General features: G+C 37.5%; 1 protein-coding gene across 1 annotated transcript; it reads right to left on the reverse strand.

Annotated features, from left to right (window-relative positions):
* Positions 1 to 5,364: 5,364 nt before the first annotated feature.
* heatr6 (HEAT repeat containing 6) lies at positions 5,365 to 16,336 on the reverse strand. The gene is made up of 20 exons (XM_065287449.2): positions 16,015 to 16,336; positions 15,436 to 15,543; positions 15,215 to 15,355; positions 15,004 to 15,119; positions 13,920 to 14,034; positions 13,723 to 13,824; positions 13,348 to 13,491; positions 13,014 to 13,267; positions 11,343 to 11,520; positions 11,036 to 11,242; positions 10,540 to 10,639; positions 10,033 to 10,391; positions 9,705 to 9,827; positions 8,853 to 8,939; positions 8,637 to 8,771; positions 8,437 to 8,559; positions 8,212 to 8,336; positions 8,029 to 8,125; positions 6,213 to 6,417; positions 5,365 to 6,018 (listed from the first exon to the last, which is right to left on the reverse strand). Exons 1-20 carry the CDS (start codon positions 16,297 to 16,299, stop codon positions 5,429 to 5,431), a joined length of 3,594 nt encoding a protein of 1,197 aa, XP_065143521.1. The 5' UTR covers positions 16,300 to 16,336; the 3' UTR covers positions 5,365 to 5,428.
* Positions 16,337 to 19,538: the final 3,202 nt, after the last annotated feature.

Genomic DNA, 19,538 nt, shown 5'->3' on the forward strand with positions numbered 1-19,538 from the left:
GGTGAAATATAGAAAAACGGTGGTGTTTTCCTTTAAGAGTTTATATTGATACCTTAATTGTATGGTATTACACTGTAAACAAATTTTTTACAATTAATTGTAATAAAAATTACAATTAAATTAGACATTCTTGACTAGTGAGGAGATGCTATAAATAAAAATAAAAAAGTTGAATTAGCTTAAGTTTTTTTTATAGCAACTCAAGAAAGTTTTTTAAATAACAATAATAAAAAAACTTAGGGAAAAAGGAATTTTAAATTGGGGTACTACTGCCCAGTGACAGTGTACAAACTAACCATCAGTCATTCTTGAAGGCATTTTTCATTATTTGGAAGGACTGATACATTTTTTGTCAGATTTGTGAAGGTATTCAAAAATACATTTTACATTTATACACATAAAATTAAAACATCATTACTCCCCCCCCTGTTATTTTTATTTTATTTTTCTATGCAAATACCAACCGTGAAAAGTAAAATGTTTTTAACCTTACTGATAGCTTGGATGTCAATTTTGGTGGTTATAATAGCAAAGTCTCCGTTAAAGTTTTAAAAGCTTTTTTTTCCACAGTTAACTTAATTTCAGAATTGTCTTGTCCATAGAGAAATGTCAGATCCTTACCATTGTTTCTTTCTTTCTTAAAAATGTGCACACAAAATTAAAATAAAATAAACATAATTTATTCTTTGTAGATCCATCCCTTCTGCATTTGTTGGATAATGAATTTGGATTTATTCTGCATTCATTGTGCATTGAAATCCTACAATATATGCAGTCTTGCAAAAACTTGTCCTTTTTTGTCACATCCATAACATGTTTCCCTCATTTAAAATAGACAACTTATTTTTATATTTTTCTGATGTCTATTTAAGACAATACAAACCGATGGTTCAATATATTGCTAATAAATGCATTTTCTTAGAATTTATATATTAAGTTTTGACTGCAAATGTTATATCCATAACTCTAGAATTGCTCTTAAGAATACTTTTTATAATTTAGTTAAATCTTAAAGCAGTTTTAACTAACATGCGAAAGCCGAGTATCGTTCATCGAGTCTAATGAACGTGTGAGCCCACTAACATTCACTGAAGGCATTTGTCAAAATTAAAGTGACTAAAGACATTAGACTCATTTCCTTTAAGGAGGTAGAGGAGCAAATGAGTTGAGTTGTAGAGGAAATAAGGAGTGTGAGTGAAGCTACTCTCCCAGAACACACTGCAACTCTAAAGACCCCCGCTGACATACACTTAAACAACTGTTTACCATAGTTACCATAGTACAGACCAAACTACCACACCATGTTTCTACAACAAAACTACATTAGAATGATCTAAAAGCTTTTTTTATTGTAATTTTAGAGTACCAAGCACAACTAAACTATACGTTTAGCTCAAGAGTCCAAATGCATTCACAAGTCATCTCGCTTATATTTGCACAACACCCATAACCAAGGCCCTTTTTACAATGCTTGACCTCCTATTCACATTGTTTGCTAAAATGACTTTTCTATTTCATGCAAACTGCACAGATCCCAGGACTGTAATGCTGTATCATTAGATAGGTTTTAGGGCACAGTAAAGAATTCATGGCCTTTTTATGGATACAACGTTCAAAAGACGACTTTGATGGCTCCTCGCGAGAGGGGTCAAAATCTGAAGAAAACTTAACGCTGTAAAAGTAAGGAGACTCATTTCAGACAGAACATGTGATGCGGTCACAATAAAAAAGGTTTCATGTGTATGGGATCTACGTAGCATTTAAAACAAATGAATCCGGAGAGATGACATGATATCTACAGGGATTCGGCATCACTAAATCTCTTTACTTATTACTCTGTCAGGGGAACATCGCTCATCCGTACCGTACACAGTGATTTAGCTAAATGGGTACTCGAGTTAATCAAGTATTTCTTAACTAACATGTTGCAAATATTTCAACCAACATAAACATCTGCTGCAATAAGTATATACTGTAGTATTTGTAGTAGCTTATTCCTAAATCATTTGAAGTCAGATTTAAATTGAAGTTATAACAACTTGATTGTTTTATAGTTATTTATAAAAAGTAAATTTAAATTAGTTTTTAAGTTGACATAACTTAGCAAATCAAGTTGAAATTGTTTAAGTCACATAAAAAATATGTAGATATTATTTTATTTTTTTTACAGTGCAGGAATAAGTATTTCAAGACAAAATGCAAATCTACCACTCTAGGTGTTAAGTTCTTGATCGTTTTTATTTATTTGTTGCTTAGAATAATTCTTAAGAAAGGGTTTGTTGTGTTTCATAGATCTCGATTGTCCCTCATTTTACCCCCCACCACTTCAGGCCCCCAATGGGATGAAGGGGGGGATTCGGGTGAATGCACAGGGGCAGACGTGCTTGAATCAGCATTATACACCCCACACCCCCTGGAAGAGGCGAATGGACTTTGCCCACTGAACCTCACGCTCGCTTGATCTGCTCTTCACAGGAATCACACGTTCTGTCCTCGTCTTCATCCCGATCGCTCTCCTCCCTCTGCTTTCTCTCTCACGCCTCAGCGACCCCGGGGCCGCATGAGGGCCAGAGTCAATCAGGCCATCACATCAAACCCAAATTCACTTCATCCAAGCTTTCTTCATGGTTTCAGGGCATCTGGCATTCAGGTTGATCTTACACCACAATGAAAACTCGAGATTACAACTATAACTGATGATAAAAATGTTAAAAAAACAACTTTATTTCTTTGGAGGATAAATCACACATTAAAAAGAAATGCTAATCTGATAAAATCCGATCATTTTGATTAAATTAATCAAATGTTTTTGTAGAAACTGGGTATAATGGGATTAAGCTTGTCAAAATAATTAAAAAAGTAAGTAAACTTTTCATTTATGATATAAAAAGCATTTAGTAAATGGCACATTTCTCTCCCAAATCTATTATTTTCACATTCAAAGGACACAAAGAGTTCATGCAAAACCCTCTAAGTGCATCTGGCATGTTTTCTTGTAAATAAGCATTTTTTTTATCAAACACTTAATAGATTCTGCAAACAAACTGTTGGCCAGGATTAAGCAGATTTAAAGTACTTAATGAACGTATAATAGGAGAGAGCGGGGCACAAACTAACTCTTTTTGACTTTGGCTCCATCATTAAAAAAGTATTGAAGTTAGATTAATCTTTCTTTTACACAATCTCTGCTACAAATAAACACAAAGTTTGTTGGTGTGGCATCCACCGTTATTTTACAATTACACCGAAAGTGAGAGGAGTGGACACGTTTCAACTTAACCTATAGGTGGGATTAATTGTAACAAACAGAGGGTTAGTTGTAACACCTGCTAAAAAATTTAGTTTAAACACAAATAATTTAATAAAATTCTGTCTCTAAAAAAACCCAATAAATACAATGTTCAAAAAAATGTACTAAAGGTGGATATTGTTTATATAATAGATAGATATCCACACATTCATCCATTAATAATCCTTCATCTAACCATCCTTGTATTAAACATCAATGCACATAAATAGATTTTTTTGAAAGGGATGCACAATTAAGACAAATTAAATATAATTGTGATTTATTTCCCCTGATATTAAATTAAAGCAATACTATGTAGTTTCCATGTAAAAATGACTTACAGCTCCCCCATGTGGTTGAAAAGCGCAACAGTGCCTGGTATCAGACACTCTTCTGCATGCAGGGGGAGGGGTGGGGCTGTGTTTCCTACCCTCCACCGTCACTTTCAGAGTGTGCTTGTAGCAGCTAGGAGGCTGCTCAGGTTGCAGCAACAGTACAATTTGTCCAGTTAAAAGTTGTTCTATCACTGAAATAATTTTAGAGACATTATTTAAAGGTAAAAAACTACATAGTGTTGCTTTAACTGTTATTATTTTGATTAATATTATTTAAATCGTTTTCATTTTATTATCATTGTATACCTGAGGCTTCATTTTAACGCTGTGTTACAACTAACTTCACTGTGTAGAGATGTTTTCAATCCCAGCTATCAGTTACTAGGAGTTTTGATTAAAATAAGGTTGGATTTTGTGACCTACACACCCAACTCAGAAAAAAAACATAAGATGAAGAAATGTACTTTGATGCTTCCAAAACAGTCTTTGTTCAATATCTTAACCAAAACACATCAAAACGTTTCACAAATTCACTGGAGATCTTCTGATAGTAAGAGAAAAAGACCAAAAACACAGATTGCTCAGTCTTGTATAAATATGTAAAGTAGCAGTGTCACAATTAACCCCGCCTTAGTTTGTGCCCCACTCACCCCTACATGCCGCAAGAATTTAGTTAATATCTTTATTAATTCCTGACAGTTGCGTTTAGAGGCTTTTGCATTGAAGCTCCTCCTATATTAACCCAGTATATTAACTTTAATGATGGATGTATAGATTCAACAAGATGGCATTTTATGAAAAAAATAATTTGTGTTCAAATGAAGAAAGGAAGTCATGGTTGTTTAGGGTGGCATGAAGGCGAGTAAATTATGATTGGGATGAATTAGGATTTGGGTGAACTATTACTTTAAATATGTGCTCTTACAGTATAAAAAGTTATAAAACCTTTGATTCTGTACATGCATGTTTATAAAAAGGAGACATTTCACAAAAATCTGACTTTTTCCATGTTTAAATGCTATAATAGGGTATTCAGTGCTTCTATTAACGTAGAAAATGTGAAAAAGATCAACCCAGTAACTTAGTTTTGGTAAACCATTCTCTGCAAGCATTTGACAAAATAGGTCATAGAAATTTGGCTCCCCTTGTGATGTCAAAAAGGATCTTATTATACCCTTCATCTGCACTATCCAACCACGGCACTGCTATTTAGTGCAGAGATCAACTCATTTGCATTTTAAAGGACACACCCAAAAACAGCTAATTTTTGCTCACACCTACAAAGTGACAATTTTAACATGCTATAATAAATTATCCATATGATATTTTGAGCTAGAACTTCACATATGTACACCAAAGATTTATTTGACATCTTAAAAAAGTCTTGTGAAATGTCCCCTTTAAAGAAGCAGAGTTTTTCTTTTTAGTGGCATCTAGGGTTGAGATTGCATTGGGTTATGTTCTAATTTTTATTAATTTAAGACAATTATGACATCAGTCCACATAATCTGTAGTCCAATAAAAACTGGTTTAATTATATTACATGATATATACAAATATTACCTACACTGTCAGAAAAAAAGATCCTTTTAAAAAGTACACCATTGCACGTAGAGATAATTTTAGTACCTCATAGGTACATATTGTAGTGGTACCAAATGTATACATAATGATGAAGGACCTGCCACAGTGACAGCTTGGGAACATGTAATAAATGTAATAAATTTTAAAAGACTAAAATATTTAAAAATGCTTTAATCACAGCTGAATGTTTCTGTAATTACACTTTGATTTTTGCTGTGCCTCACTGCGTGCTGTCAGCTTCTTTCAACACCTCAAAGTCTTTCACTACATCTTCTAGGAAATCCACCACAGTCCTCAAATCTTCAATGCCGTCTGACACAGGCTGGAGTTCCTTCAGCCTCTTCAACGTCTCATGGAGCACCATCAGTCCATCTTTAGTCACTGTGTGATCAACCGCATCTTCACCCTCAACACCGTCACACCCGGCGACCAAAACCGCACCCTTTTCGCTAAGGTAACGAACCAAGAAGTCTTTTAGTACTGGTCTTGATTGGTCGTTCAATGATGACCTCAGTGCAGGAAGGTCATCAGATTGGCATACGGACAGGAGATGCAGTAGAGCGCGGCAAAGTTGGGTGCGTAAGCTAGCGGAGTAGCGATATTCCAGGAAATCTTCGGTTTCTTCGCTGTGCTCGAGCGCTTGCACCAAAGCACGCCAGACTTCGGCGAACTGGCCAGCGTCTCCGTAGCGATCGCGTGCTGTAGGTATGGAAAGCGCAGCGGCGGATTTGATGCGCACTTTGAAATTCTTACAGGAAGTGACAACATGGGAGAGGGCGGAGTAGGCGTCATTAGACCAGGGAGCTGTACCTGAGGGGAAAATATTAGGGATTGTGTATATTTAATGATTGTACACTCATGCATGTTACAAGGAAGAAGGAAGGACCCCCCCTCCTTGTTTCATTGGCTATTCATTTCTTTGTATTGTAGTGCAATAGTGTGTATGATGTAAACATCATCATTGCTCTTGTGCAAGCACCAGTAATGCAGATATCTTTACTTACCCAGAGGTAGGTTGTGATTTCTGAAAGCATTGCCCAGCGCATAACAAGCATTCCAGCGGACTTTCATGGTTGCTTCCCCTTTAACCGTATCGATCAGCGCGCTCATGGCCTCTTGAACAGGCTGAACAAACACAGGTTTACCCAGATGCCCCGGCTGCAGGAAGTGCAACAGATTCCCAAGCGCACGGACAGCGTTGCTCTTTACCTGTAACACGCAAACCCAGGTTTACCACTCAGTTGTCTGTGCCAGTATATGAAATATTTGGATGTTTCAAGATTCATATTCTTGGAGGGGTTAAAGAAATTATCAGGTCAAATTCCCTGACTTTTCCCTAACTTTCACCAACTAAAAAGCTGAATTTCCATGACCTACACTCACCTAAAGGATTATTAGGAACACCATACTAATACTGTGTTTGACCCCCTTTCGCCTTCAGAACTGCCTTAATTCTACGTGGCATTGATTCAACAAGGTGCTGAAAGCATTCTTTAGAAATGTTGGCCCATATTGATAGGATAGCATCTTGCAGTTGATGGAGATTTGTGGGATGCACATCCAGGGCACGAAGCTCCCATTCCACCACATCCCAAAGATGATCTATTGGGTTGAGATCGGGTGACTGTGGGGGCCATTTTAGTACAGTGAACTCATTGTCATGTTCAAGAAACCAATTTGAAATGATTCGAGCTTTGTGGGGCCTAAAGTGTGCCAAGAAAACATCCCCCACACCATTACACCACCACCAGCAGCTTGCACAGTGGTAACAAGGCATGAAGGATCCACGTTCTCATTCTGTTTACGCCAAATTCTGACTCTACCATCTGAATGTCTCAACAGAAATTGAGACTCATCAGACCAGGCAACATTTTTCCCGTCTTCAACTGTGCAATTTTGGTCAGCTTGTGCAAATTGTAGCCTCTTTTTCCTATTTGTAGTGGAGATGAGTGGTACCCGGTGGGGTCATCTGCTGTTGTAGCCCATCCACCTCAAGGTTGTGCGTGTTGTGGCTTCACAAATGCTTTGCTGCATACCTCGGTTGTAACGCGTGGTTATTTCAGTCAAAGTTGCTCTTCTATCAGCTTGAATCAGTCGGCCCATTCTCCTCTGACCTCTAGCATCAACAAGGCATTTTCGCCCACAGGACTGCCGCATACGGGATGTTTTTCCCTTTTCACACCATTCTTTGTAAACCCTAGAAAAAGTTGTGCATGAAAATCCCAGTAACTGAGCAGATTGTGAAATACTCAGACCGGCCCATCTGGCACCAAATACCATGCCACGCTCAAAATTGCTTAAATCACCTTTCTTTCCCATTCTGACATTCAGTTTGGAGTTCAGGAGATTGTCTTGACCAGGACCACACCCCTAAATGCATTGAAGCAACTGCCATGTGATTGGTTGATTAGATAATTGCATTAATGCGAAATTTAACAGGTGTTCCTAATAATCCTTTAGGTGAGTGTATGCCCAGGATGCCGTGTACTCCAAAAATATAGCTTAAATGTGTGAAATGAATAAACAGTGCCTATAAACAGCTGTTTACAATGTAGTTAGTGGTGGCTTGCACCTGGAAATGGTATTTCTTACATCACAATGGAAACTAAAATTTAAAGCAACAAACAAAAATCCCAGATATTACTTGGTAAAAAAATCCCTGACTTTCAATGTCTGGAAAAGACCCTTAAAATTCCATGATATTCCAGAAATTCCATGATCCATGGGAACCCTGAATAATATGAAGGTGCTATAAAATATGTCATGTAACCCCACCAATTATGGAATGACTTCTATGTTATCCTGTCACCATGTACATACCCTGTCTTTATCTGCTGAGGCTTTAGTAGCTGATCGGAGCATGTTGAGCAGCAGCATATCAGAAAAGTCCTCCTGAAACTCCAGACCCACTGACTGCCTGAGGACACACAACCAAAACAGTCATCCAGATAGATTATCCTTATAAATACCACACACGTGCTAACATGAATGTTTGTCTCTTACATGTTGGCAATGAGTGTGTCTGTGAGGTTCCCGAGCGACCAGGCGGCCTTTGCCCGGACGTTGGGCGAGCGGTCGTCCAGAGCAGTGAGTATGGCGTTGGCTGTGTCAGCCACAAACATCACATCCTGTGAATGTGACACAAAATAAAAAAACATGGCTGTGATTAAAAAAAATCAATGGCACGGTTACTAAAGCTTTCATCATATGCAGAGATTGGCACTGTACCTCTCTTAGACAGGGGAAGAGGATATAAACACCCAGAGCTCTGACCGCTGCTGCTTTCACTAGAGAGTTCTCGCTGTATGTCAGTCCGAGCAGTATCGTGATACACAGCACCTGTGTCTTATCCTGCAGATATAAATTAATTCGTACATAAACGTGGCTCATATAATAATGATCTTAAATCACACTCTTGACACACTCACGGGCAGCTGGCTGAAAGCCTGCGGTAAGATGGAGGACAGGGCGTCGCATGCGCTGGTCTGTAGGGTTGGGTGCTGTTCGTTCTGCAAAGCTCCGATCAGCGGACCACCCAAGACATCAGACCAGAACTGAACCACCTGTCGTGGAAGACAATCCAGCATTACATTCATAACCATCATGACTGTTAACATGAGTGTATGTGGTTCACTGTTAATTACCTGGCACACTGGCACACATTTGACACTTTGAGTATTGAGATCGGCTCTGTACTGTTGGATAATGCCTGTTCCTAGTTCCTCCAAAAGCTTGAGAAAGACAGAAATGAAAAAATAAAAAGGTGGTAATAATAAAATGATAGATGTTGTATTTATACAGGTACATGGGAAAATATCTATAGAAGCAGAAGAACACCTCTCAACAAGTCAATATGATGCAAAAATTATGCAATGACTAACAGACGCAAATAAATCATGCTATTTGCGCGTAGTTGGATGCTTGAAAATTTTTTGTAAACTCATTCGCACGTAAATTCAGATGCGAATATGCTTAATTTGCCGGCTTTAGCTAGCTTGTATACACTGCAAAAATTATTTTCAAGAAAAAAAATGTCTTAGTATTTTTGTCTTGTTTTCAGTAAAAATATCTAAAGATTCTTAAATTATGATGTTTTTTCTTGATGAGCAAAACAACCCAAGAAAATAAGTCTAGTTTTTAGACAAAAATATAAAATTTAAGTGATTTTGTGCATAAAACAAGCAAAAAAATCGGCCAATGGGGTAAGCAAAAAAATCTTGAACATTTTTCTAAATTCAAGAAAAATCAATTAAATTTGATATTTTTGGTCTAAAAACTAGACTTATTTTCTTCGGTCACTTTGCTCATCAAGAAAACGCATCTAAATTTAGGATTTTTTTGATATTTTTACTAAAAACAAGGCAAAAATACGCAGATTTTCTTTCTTAAAAATAATTTTTTGCAGTGTAGAATGTACAAATACATATACATACGTATACAAAAAGTAAAGCATGAATAATAAAACGAAAAGGAATATACATAGAACAATTTTATACTTTAGTGCCGTGAAGCTGCACAGAAGGGTCCTGCTCTGTGAGACAGCGGGCGCTGAGTTGTCCCAATTCCAACAGAGACGTCTGAGCCAATGAGAAATAACCCTTTACCAGGTGAGCCAAAACCTGAAATAAACCCACAAACAACCAATCAGAAACAAACCTTCACATTTACACTTATGCATTTATCCAAAAACTACCTTCAAGCTTTACATTGTATCAGTACAAACCCTTCACCTTGATGTCGCTTGTGCCACGACTCTACCAATTGAACTACAAGAAGGCACACAATATTAACATCATCTTATCCACCACTTAACCATATCCTCACCTGTAAAGCTTCCAGTCGTACAGGTGAAGGTTCCAGCTGAGCAGCGCCGGACCCTCCAGCATCACTATCCGAATACGGTTCCTCACGAGGCTGCGTGACCAGACCAACACACAGCTGGAGCAGCCAGCACGGTCCCTCGGCAACCTCAGCTCCTCCTCCAGGGGACGACGATGCTTCTTCTTCTCTCCGAACTGTCTGTCTCCAGTTTTGAGACAGCTCCTGAGGTGTGCTGATGCCAGGAGTGCCTAGCGTGGATGTGGAGCCGGGTTGCTGTAAGAGCAGATGGATCTCAGGTAGAGGAGCTTGAGCCGAGACTAAAGCACCAAAGAGTGTGAGGCTGGAAACTCGCACGTTCACATCTAATGTTTGGGCGAAAACAAAGGATTAGAACAACTGGAATAAGACAAACTCATATCGGCCAATTACACATTTTGCAACATTGCATTCTCAATATCGGTATTGGCAATGGGTATTTCATTTAAGGGTAAACTGTTCCTTTATCAGTACCTCTGTGGCGCACATATGGCCGGATCTGTTTCCACAGTGGACTCAACAGGCCTGGTCTTAGGCGGTTATAAGGCACATTGGAAACCAAATGAGCAAGGCACTGAAGAGAAAACACAAACATGTCCAAATTTAAAGAGATTGTTTCCCCAAATATGAAAAACCTGTCTTTATTTACTTATCCTTATGTTGTTACAAACCTGTATACATTTCTTTGTTCTGCTGAACTCAAAGGAAGATATTTGTAATCAAGCAGGAAACAGAAGCACCATTGACTTCCATAGTAGGAATAACATCATACTCAAGGCTGCGTAATAGCCATTTTGTACAAACATTTCTCAAAATATCTTCCTTTGTGTTCAGCAGAATAAAGAAATGAATACAGGTTTGTAACAACATGAGGGTGAGTAAATATGATACAATTTTCATTTTTGGGTTGATTTAATTTAATGTCTAGAATCGCTCAGACATGAATACTGTACACAGTTTATAATCTTACCTTTAAGACCTGAGTGAGGGTCTGGCAGGAGGACTCAGCGAGAAGAGCTAGCAGCAGACAGCGATGGAGCTCTCTGATACTGCCAGCTAACGTGGCAGAGAATGGCGTGAAGGCTTGACGTGGTGCACCGGTGTCTTCGGCGGTGGTGAGGAACGGTCGAGAACCTTCCAAAAGAGCAGACAGAACCTGCAGAGAGCCGGCCCGCACCTGAGAGCGAAAGATGTGCGACAAACCAACAGAACTTTATTCTTCTCCGATGTAATTTGCAATGAAACTAAAGCATAACAATAGTGGGATTGCGTGTTACTTTTGGGGAAGGGTCTTTCAAGGCAATGGTTAGGAGAGTGAGAGGAGGTGGACCTCCAATCCCTGGAGCATCAGGAATGAAGGATGACCAGTAGCCATAGAGGACACGCTTTTCAACACATCGGACCACAGCCAGGAAACACTGCAGTGCGCTTTGACGTACACGTGCTTGATATAATCTAGATGACACACAAAAACACATTTACAGCCATGACGAAAATACTAACATCCTGTTATAGTACAAAACAAAACAAAACAACACTTTTATATACTGATATTCAATTTATTAAACTTACAATTCCTTGTTTTTTTTAAGAAACATAATATCTAATGACTTTCACATAAAACATGAGAGTACTTTAGATTAGCTGGTAATAAAAGGCTGGTTTGTAAACTCGGTAAGGTTTTGTTAGCATATCACAGCAGTACCATCTTGATGCATGGTCTCAATTGGTGGCAATATCTCAATTATTTCTCATAGACATCAATGAGATTATTTCTGCTTAAGTCATTGGAGGCTAAAACTGGGGGCCCTGAGAATGTGTTTGAGAAGCAGAAGTAATCTCATTGATATAAGATTTCAGATATTTCACAAATGTCTCCATTAGAGTTTCAGAAAAGATCTCAAAAATATCACAAGGCTGCAATCAAAACTCTTTTAATTATCAAAACTAGACCAAAGAAATGTACCCGACCCAAAATGACCTGAATCACTTTTTACCCGAACCTGCATAAATAAATATATATTTTTTAAAGAAAGACCCGACCCGAGACAAATCCGAGAAAATTAGACCCGAGTCCGACCCTAGCCAGTGGCAATTTTTTTTAACCTGACTAAACCCGAATGTAAACGGCACTGACATGTGTTCAGTCTGCAACCCCACATGCAACAGTCAGACAGAAAGAAACCCTGGTGGCCTCGCAACCAATTTGGCCCACGTGCTCCATTTAGCCTCCATTTCCGAGGCACATGTATAACTTTTAGACCCGAACATGCTCGGGTCCTGGGTCAAACCTGGGTTTTGTTGGATCTAAGTGGACCGGTGAAGACCTCTAATCAAAACTATTATTATTTAATTAAATGTATTATTACAATTTATTGATAGTCTTAAAGGTGAAATGTGGGACTTTTAGCGACATCTAGCGGTGAGATTTTGAATTGCAACCAAGAGCTCACCCCTGCCTTTTCGAAATGCATAAAAAAATCTACGGTAGCCATCACAAGACAAACACGTCACAGTGGTGACGAAATGCTCTCCGTAGAGCAGTTTGTCCGTTTAGGGCTACTGTAGAAACATGGCGGCACAAAATGGCGACTTCCATGTAAGAGGACCCGTGGTGTATGTAGATAAAACGGCTCATTCAAAAGTAATAAAAACAATACAGTTTATTATGTAAAGTTTTTATACATCGCTGAAAATAGTTATGTATATTATATTGCATTTCTGTCAAGAGATTTTTCTAAAAGTTACACATTGCACCTTTAATTTATTTTAACATTGTCTTATTGTTTTATTGTCATTTCCCCTAAGCGACTTTAGGAGAAAAATCTTAAGTTTATACTTAAATGACACACTGCTGAAAAAACAATCTCCTGTGCTATGAAACAGCAGTATGCTTAATTTGAACTACTAAGGGAAAAGTCTTTCAGTACAATATCCAAGAATCAGACCTGAGTTTAGATTGCATTCCTCCCTCGGGGTCTGAGAATTCAGAGTCAGAGCTCGCTTTCTTCCAGGAAGGCTGAAGCTGTGGAGTTGCTCCTGATGGTGACATCACACCGGCAGGTTGCAAGCCAGCTGACCAGTCACTCTGATCCACCCCACCTGCTCCAGTTTCACTCTCTCCCTCCTCCTCACCTCTTGTTCCCTCAGCTCCAGCTTTCTTCCCTTTACCACGAGACTTACGCTTTCTGTTCTGCTGGGACTAAAAAACATTTATTTATTTACATACACTTTTTTCCATTGCTTACATAACTTATCAGTTACACTGTTCTGGTCACGTACCCCTGCAGTTTTTTTCTGTGAGGATGGTTCTTGTGAGGATTCAGGTTTTGGAGCAGGAATGGTCTCGTACTGAGGAAGAGGTGCTGGGTACAACACCTGTGGCATTTCCACACTTATTCCCGGCAGTCCATAGAACATAAATCTCTGCAACAGTTAAACAATTATGAGACATTACAGTAAATCTTAGATTCAAGTAAAAATACGCTAAGACAAAAATACTAAATTTTATCTCTAAAATCACATAATTGGGAAGACAATCATTACATGCTTTATCCAAAGAGACTTGCATACAAGGTATACATTTTATCAGCATGTGACCTTTATTGCTGCTGACTGTAAATCTATACATGAGAACATATAAAATTGTATACATACTTTGAGCACAGCCAATAAGGTCCCCAGATCCTGGTTTGGGACAGCTTTCCATTTCCCCCCATTGAGAAAACACTGCATTCCTCTCAGAGCATTCTGTAATAACTAAAACAGAGATAGAAATAAGTGAAACTGCAAGGTTAAACACACAGACAATATGAGTGTGGTACAGTAATGTCACGATAAACATGAGTACTTACTGCACAGAAGATGATGTCCTCCACATTAGGCGGTTTTGGGGACTGTAGTGTGCGCAGAAGGACTCCATAGCATACACCTTTATATGGATCTTCTAAATAAGGCTGACCGGAAACACTGGTGCACACAAAAGCGGACATCATTTCATTGCAACATTACTAAAGGGTAAACATTTTCATTTAATTTATTTAAGTTTATGGCAAAGCTTTACGTCATATTAAAATGTGCCAGAAAGAGTGGATTATTTGTCCAAGCCAAGTATAATTAAACTTCTAAAACTGGTTAGCATTAACCCCTTCAGACCCTGCGACCACTGGAATGGACATCCAATCAAAATAAGACACACTGGGAAAAAACAGGTCTGAAGAGGTTAAAAGGTGTATTTTTAGTGGCATCTAGTGGTGAGATTGTGAATTGCAACCAGTGGCTCAGTGCAAAGGTCACCCCTCCCTTTCCAAACGCATAGAGAAGCTACGGTAGCTGCCACAGGACAAACATGGCATCATCTATGTGTGCACCCCAATTGAGGGTTTGCATCTTTCGAAGGCAATATTTGAAGGCCAATGATGTCACTGTTCCACAACTATGGCTCTGTCCCAAATGACACACTACTCCGGACTTGTGGTCCACACTTTGATGCCATCATGTAGTGCAGACTTCAGGGACCTTTGATGCGAGTCCACATGGTTGCACCGGATTCGTATTTTGGGACAGACTCGAGCGTCAAGCCGGAAATAGGAGGAGAAGTTGCCCGTCAGTGTGAACTCCTCACTTCCATCGTCTGATTGGTCCGATTGCTCTTTCGCAAGGACTTCTGGGTTGGTAAAGTGGGATGCACCTTGTGACAACGCTGTGACAAAACACGCTCTATAGAGTAGTTTGTACGTTTAGGACTACTGTAGAAACATGGCGGGGACTTCCATGTAAATAAAAATTCATGGAAACAATACAGTTCATTAAGTAAGGTTTTTATACACCACTGATAATTAGTTATGTATATTATATTGCACTTCTGTCAAGAGATCATCCTAAAAGTTACACAATAAACATCGACCAGTAACAAGGACGAATTTATACGCAGCTCACCTAAGACAAAGATTAGCTATGCAATGCACGGCAGAGCGACGCAGCTCTATGTCAGGCTGAACAGGATCACTGTAGTTCACCAGAACACCGCCTGCTCCAAGAAGCTCTGGAAGATGCTAGATAAAAAATAAAGTAGATAAAAGAGTCTCACGCACATACAAACGTATAATATCACATTTAGATTCGATTAATTGCCAGATCTGTCTCTTACCCGCTGGCATCTGGATCCATTACCATACACCAGTGACGAGAGGGAGAGCATCACTTCTGGATGAGTCCACGGACTGCATGTCCTCAGAGCACGCGTGCAGTACGACACCAAAATTTCAAGCGTTTGCTCATCCACTATCACCTGTGATGGAACAGTAATGTGGGTTACTATCAAAAAGATTACACATCTTGATAAGAAGCCACAAGGATACCTCTACAAACCTGTAGCTGGTTTAGAAGTTGATGAATTAACTGACACAGTTTGAGGACCAGATGTTCCTGGCTGAGAGGAACCAGACGGCTTGCGTGCACCAGCAGCACACACACAACCTGTTGGAGATAACCTAGTGAAAAGTCTACTTATAAAATAGGCGGCTGATTTAAGGCTATATAAATCACACTATGTATGATAGTAGTGGCCAAAAGTAATGTCTTGCATGTATGGTTGTGTAGTGCATGGAGAGCATTTAAGAAAGCTTTTCCCCTTGTCATTTTGCCATAAATTATTTGTAAAATAATACAAATACTCTTAATATTTTGATCGTTTACTCGATCCTGTAGGAGCATTAAAAGCAAAAGCCACGTCTTCGCATGTCAACTACATCTTGACTCAATTTACCTCACCGATTTCATTCATCAACGAGACAACATTACAGCATATAATATTACAATAATAATAAGTGCAATAATTAGTAATATTACAATAAAAGAGATTGTGAAGAGACTTTACACCACTATATCAAATTTCTTCATGAGAAACAATGCCTAGCCTAGCATAAAGGTAAACAGATGCGATCATACCTCTGGATGAATGGTGTCATGAGTGATATTGGTGTAGTTTTCTGAGATCAGCTGGTCGAATAGTAAATTAAGTTCAGTTTTTAGGGTTGGGCTGTCAGACGGCCTCAGTGATCTTAGTTTATTGAAGCAGCGATTGATCTGATCTTGAGTTTCTGTATGTTGTGCTGTTGATGAAGACGTAAACCTTGCGACGTTATCGGATGATGTGATCTGTAATCTGTTTGTGTTGCGATTAGAAGAGAAGTTACAGTTGGAATCATAAAACGACACCTTACCACCCGCCATCTTGACAGGGTCAAAATAGCGGCTTTACTATGGCAACAAAGATCCACATCCTAGGTCGACCGGAAGTTCTCATTTCAACATAAAAGTTTACGTCATTTTATTTTATCTTCACCTTATTTGGTCAAAAAAAATAATACTTTTAAATTTGTGGCAACTACCTCAGAGTAATACTAATATATATGTACATGCACTATAGAATATATATATATATATATATATATATATATATATATATATATATATATATATATATATATATATATATTTGCAGCTTAATGTTGTAGACTATTAGAATTAGAAGCTCACAACAAGAGAGATGCAAGTTTAGAATATAAAAAAAAACTTTGTAGAAGATTAATATTTATCGCAAGACAATTATCTAGCTTCCTTAAAACAACTTAACAGATAGAAATAGTAGAAATATAGTGTACATACAGTTGTGGACAAAAATATTGCCATCCTTGGTCAATATGAGCAAAGAAAGCTGTGAAAATAAATTTACAATGTTTCTTCTTTTGAGCTTTAATAAAAAAAAACACACACACACAAAAAAAACACAAAAATACAATGTTTCATTAAAGTAAAATAATTGAAATAGGAGGATTACATTATTAAATAAATGTTTTCTCTGATACGCACTGGACACATTACTGGCACCCCTGGAAATTTTTATGTTGTATATTCCCATTGATATTAAAATTTTCTTAGCACACCAAGGTGACTAAAAACATGACGTTGTCCAGACATGACTTTCTGTTACACAGGGGAATAAAAGCCAAAATCCCCTTAATCATTCATGGGCAATTTATTTAAAGAAAATGTTGACTCATTTTGTGTTGCTGATGAAGAATATACGTTTCATCTTTTCTGAGAATGTACATACACATCTCTGTTTTGGAATTATTTTTTGTATTTCTTGTTTCATTGTTACAACATTTTTCTTTGTCATACAAAGATATTTTATTTGGTTGTCTTTATTTTGAAAATCATGTAAAGCAAAAGTCTTTAAACTTGTATAATTTGTATGACATTTCTCAAATGCTATAATATTTAACTGTTTACCCATGGCACTGTGTTTGTATGTTCACAGAGTTACAATAAAAACAAAGGTTCTGATGTTTAAGATTGTTAAAGTAGAAAGTGGCTTTAAGGAAATAGTTAAAACCATAAAAATATATATATATTTTCACAATCAAGGCAATAATGATGTTTTAATCGACTGGAGATATTTCAAATCTGCCTGAACCAGGACGTGTGTGTTTATCATCTTAATGCTCAGCAAAGAGAATAATTTGAGCGGATAAAGAATCTCCAAGGATCACAGATAAAGAACTTCAGAAATCAGTTGAATCTTGGGGTCAGAAAGCTTAAAAAAGCACCTCCATAACCACAATTTGTTTGGGACACAGTTTAAGAAACATATCCTCTGCTCTTATGCAAAAACAAACTCCAGTATATTAATTTACTGTACTGGAACTTTAAACAGGACTGAGTTCTGGGGCCATATGAAACGAAAATGTTTATTGCAGCAGGAACACAAGATGGCTTCGGTGCACACAAGAATGAAAACATATAGTAAAATTAAATATACATCTGAAAATGTATTGTTGTGAATCTACTTTTATACCAGAGGTCCTGGACATCTTATTCACACCCATACAGCAAAGAAATAAATTTCTCTGGCCATTATATACCAAAAACATTTTGTAGAATGTTATGCTGAATTGAATATATTTAATTTCAAGGGCAAGCAAATACATTTCTAATTTTACATCTCATATGGAAAAAAAATATATACAGTACTGTGCAAAAGTCTAGTCCACTATGCCACAGTTAGATTTGTTGTTTTTGCAATGTTATAGTGATCATATATAATTGTTACTCAGTCTTTTGAATACATCCAGAAAATACAGGAAATGTGTATATAGTATTAAAAACAGTATAAAAATGTAATGTGTCAAGTTTTTAGGGTAAACTCCCCTTACACTTCAGCAATATCAGGAAACTGCAGGATCTCTTAAACTTTCTATTTCTTTTATTATCTCTTATTTTCTTTTTATTTCATGCTGCTCAAAAAGGCTCAAGATGTGTTTAGTGCCAAGAGAGGTCACACTTAACACCCATGATGCCTAAAGATGACATTTAGTCCTGAAAATTAAATATTTTTGTACATATTTCCTGTATTTTCTGTTTGTATCTTAATAAAATCGATTGAAAAATATATGGATCGACATTAAAACTTCTAAAACAACAAGTCTGGTGGTGTCCTAAGACTTTTGCACAGTACTGTTTTTTAAATATATGCTAAATACAAGTTAAGTTTAAAATGTATTTTTTTGAAATTGAAAACATATTCAATGTGAACCTTTTCAAAACGGTTATGTTTACAGGTTAAAAACATAAAGTTTTTCTTCCAGTGTGATGTGAATACATTTCCTTGGATTGAAATATATGGAGTGAACTGAAGAGGAGAGAGCATCAACATATGAAGGGTCTGGAATAATTCTGTATGGAGGAACAATCTAAGATCAACTGTCATAAATTATTCATCCTCATCAGACATTATAATACAAGACTCCAAGCTATTAGCCTTGGGAATGGAGAGATTGTAGATTTTTTCCACAGTTTTCTTTGCTCATATTTACCATAGTGCCAATATTTTTGTCCACAACTGTATTATATTACACAGCTGCTAGTCCATGAAGCTTTTGTTGTTTACTGTTTACAAAGGCTTGTTTGTTACGTTTCCTTTTCTTTCTTTCACTATTGCTCTTTTGGTTTATAAATATTACACAAACTCAATAAACGTGCTGCTGAAAAACTCAAACAAAAATTTTTTTTGATGTCTGACCACATCAGCACAACCTACAAGGTAACCTGGGTGTCATTGTGACAAAGGGTTTGCGAGTTGGAAAGCTGGTATGTACTTTCCTTAGAGGGGCAAAAAAAGGCATTAAAGCTTTTCGTAAATGCTGGTCCTTGGAATACAAGTAGTTTTGTATCCTTTAATGGCCTTGTTTCTCCAGACAGATCTGCTCATTAGTAATTGAACTTTTCCAGCATACTTTCTGCCTCAGCAAAAAGTGTCCTTGAGCTGCATGTCATAAAAATCTAATGAAGACAACTGACCATCTTACAGTACTGTCCAAACGTAAATTTAACTCACACAACTATAGTGTTTAGAAAAGCCACCAAGCAGTTCAACAGTTCAGGTAAAAAATAATTGCTGTACAAAAATC

Source organism: Paramisgurnus dabryanus, chromosome 18 (assembly GCF_030506205.2).
Source record: "Paramisgurnus dabryanus chromosome 18, PD_genome_1.1, whole genome shotgun sequence".
Classification (NCBI taxonomy): Eukaryota; Metazoa; Chordata; class Actinopteri; order Cypriniformes; family Cobitidae; genus Paramisgurnus; species Paramisgurnus dabryanus.

Bases quoted from the DNA above. Each gene is read 5' to 3' on its own strand.
- heatr6 (XM_065287449.2), bottom strand. From the start codon at position 16,299: ATGGCGGGTGGTAAGGTGTCGTTTTATGATTCCAACTGTAACTTCTCT. The intron at 10,640-11,035 runs GTAAGATTATAA...TTTTCTCTTCAG, and splicing joins CCCTCACTCAGGTCTTAAAG to TGCCTTGCTCATTTGGTTTC. The intron at 8,560-8,636 runs GTGAGTGTGTCA...TTATATCTGCAG, and splicing joins AGGCTTTCAGCCAGCTGCCC to GATAAGACACAGGTGCTGTG.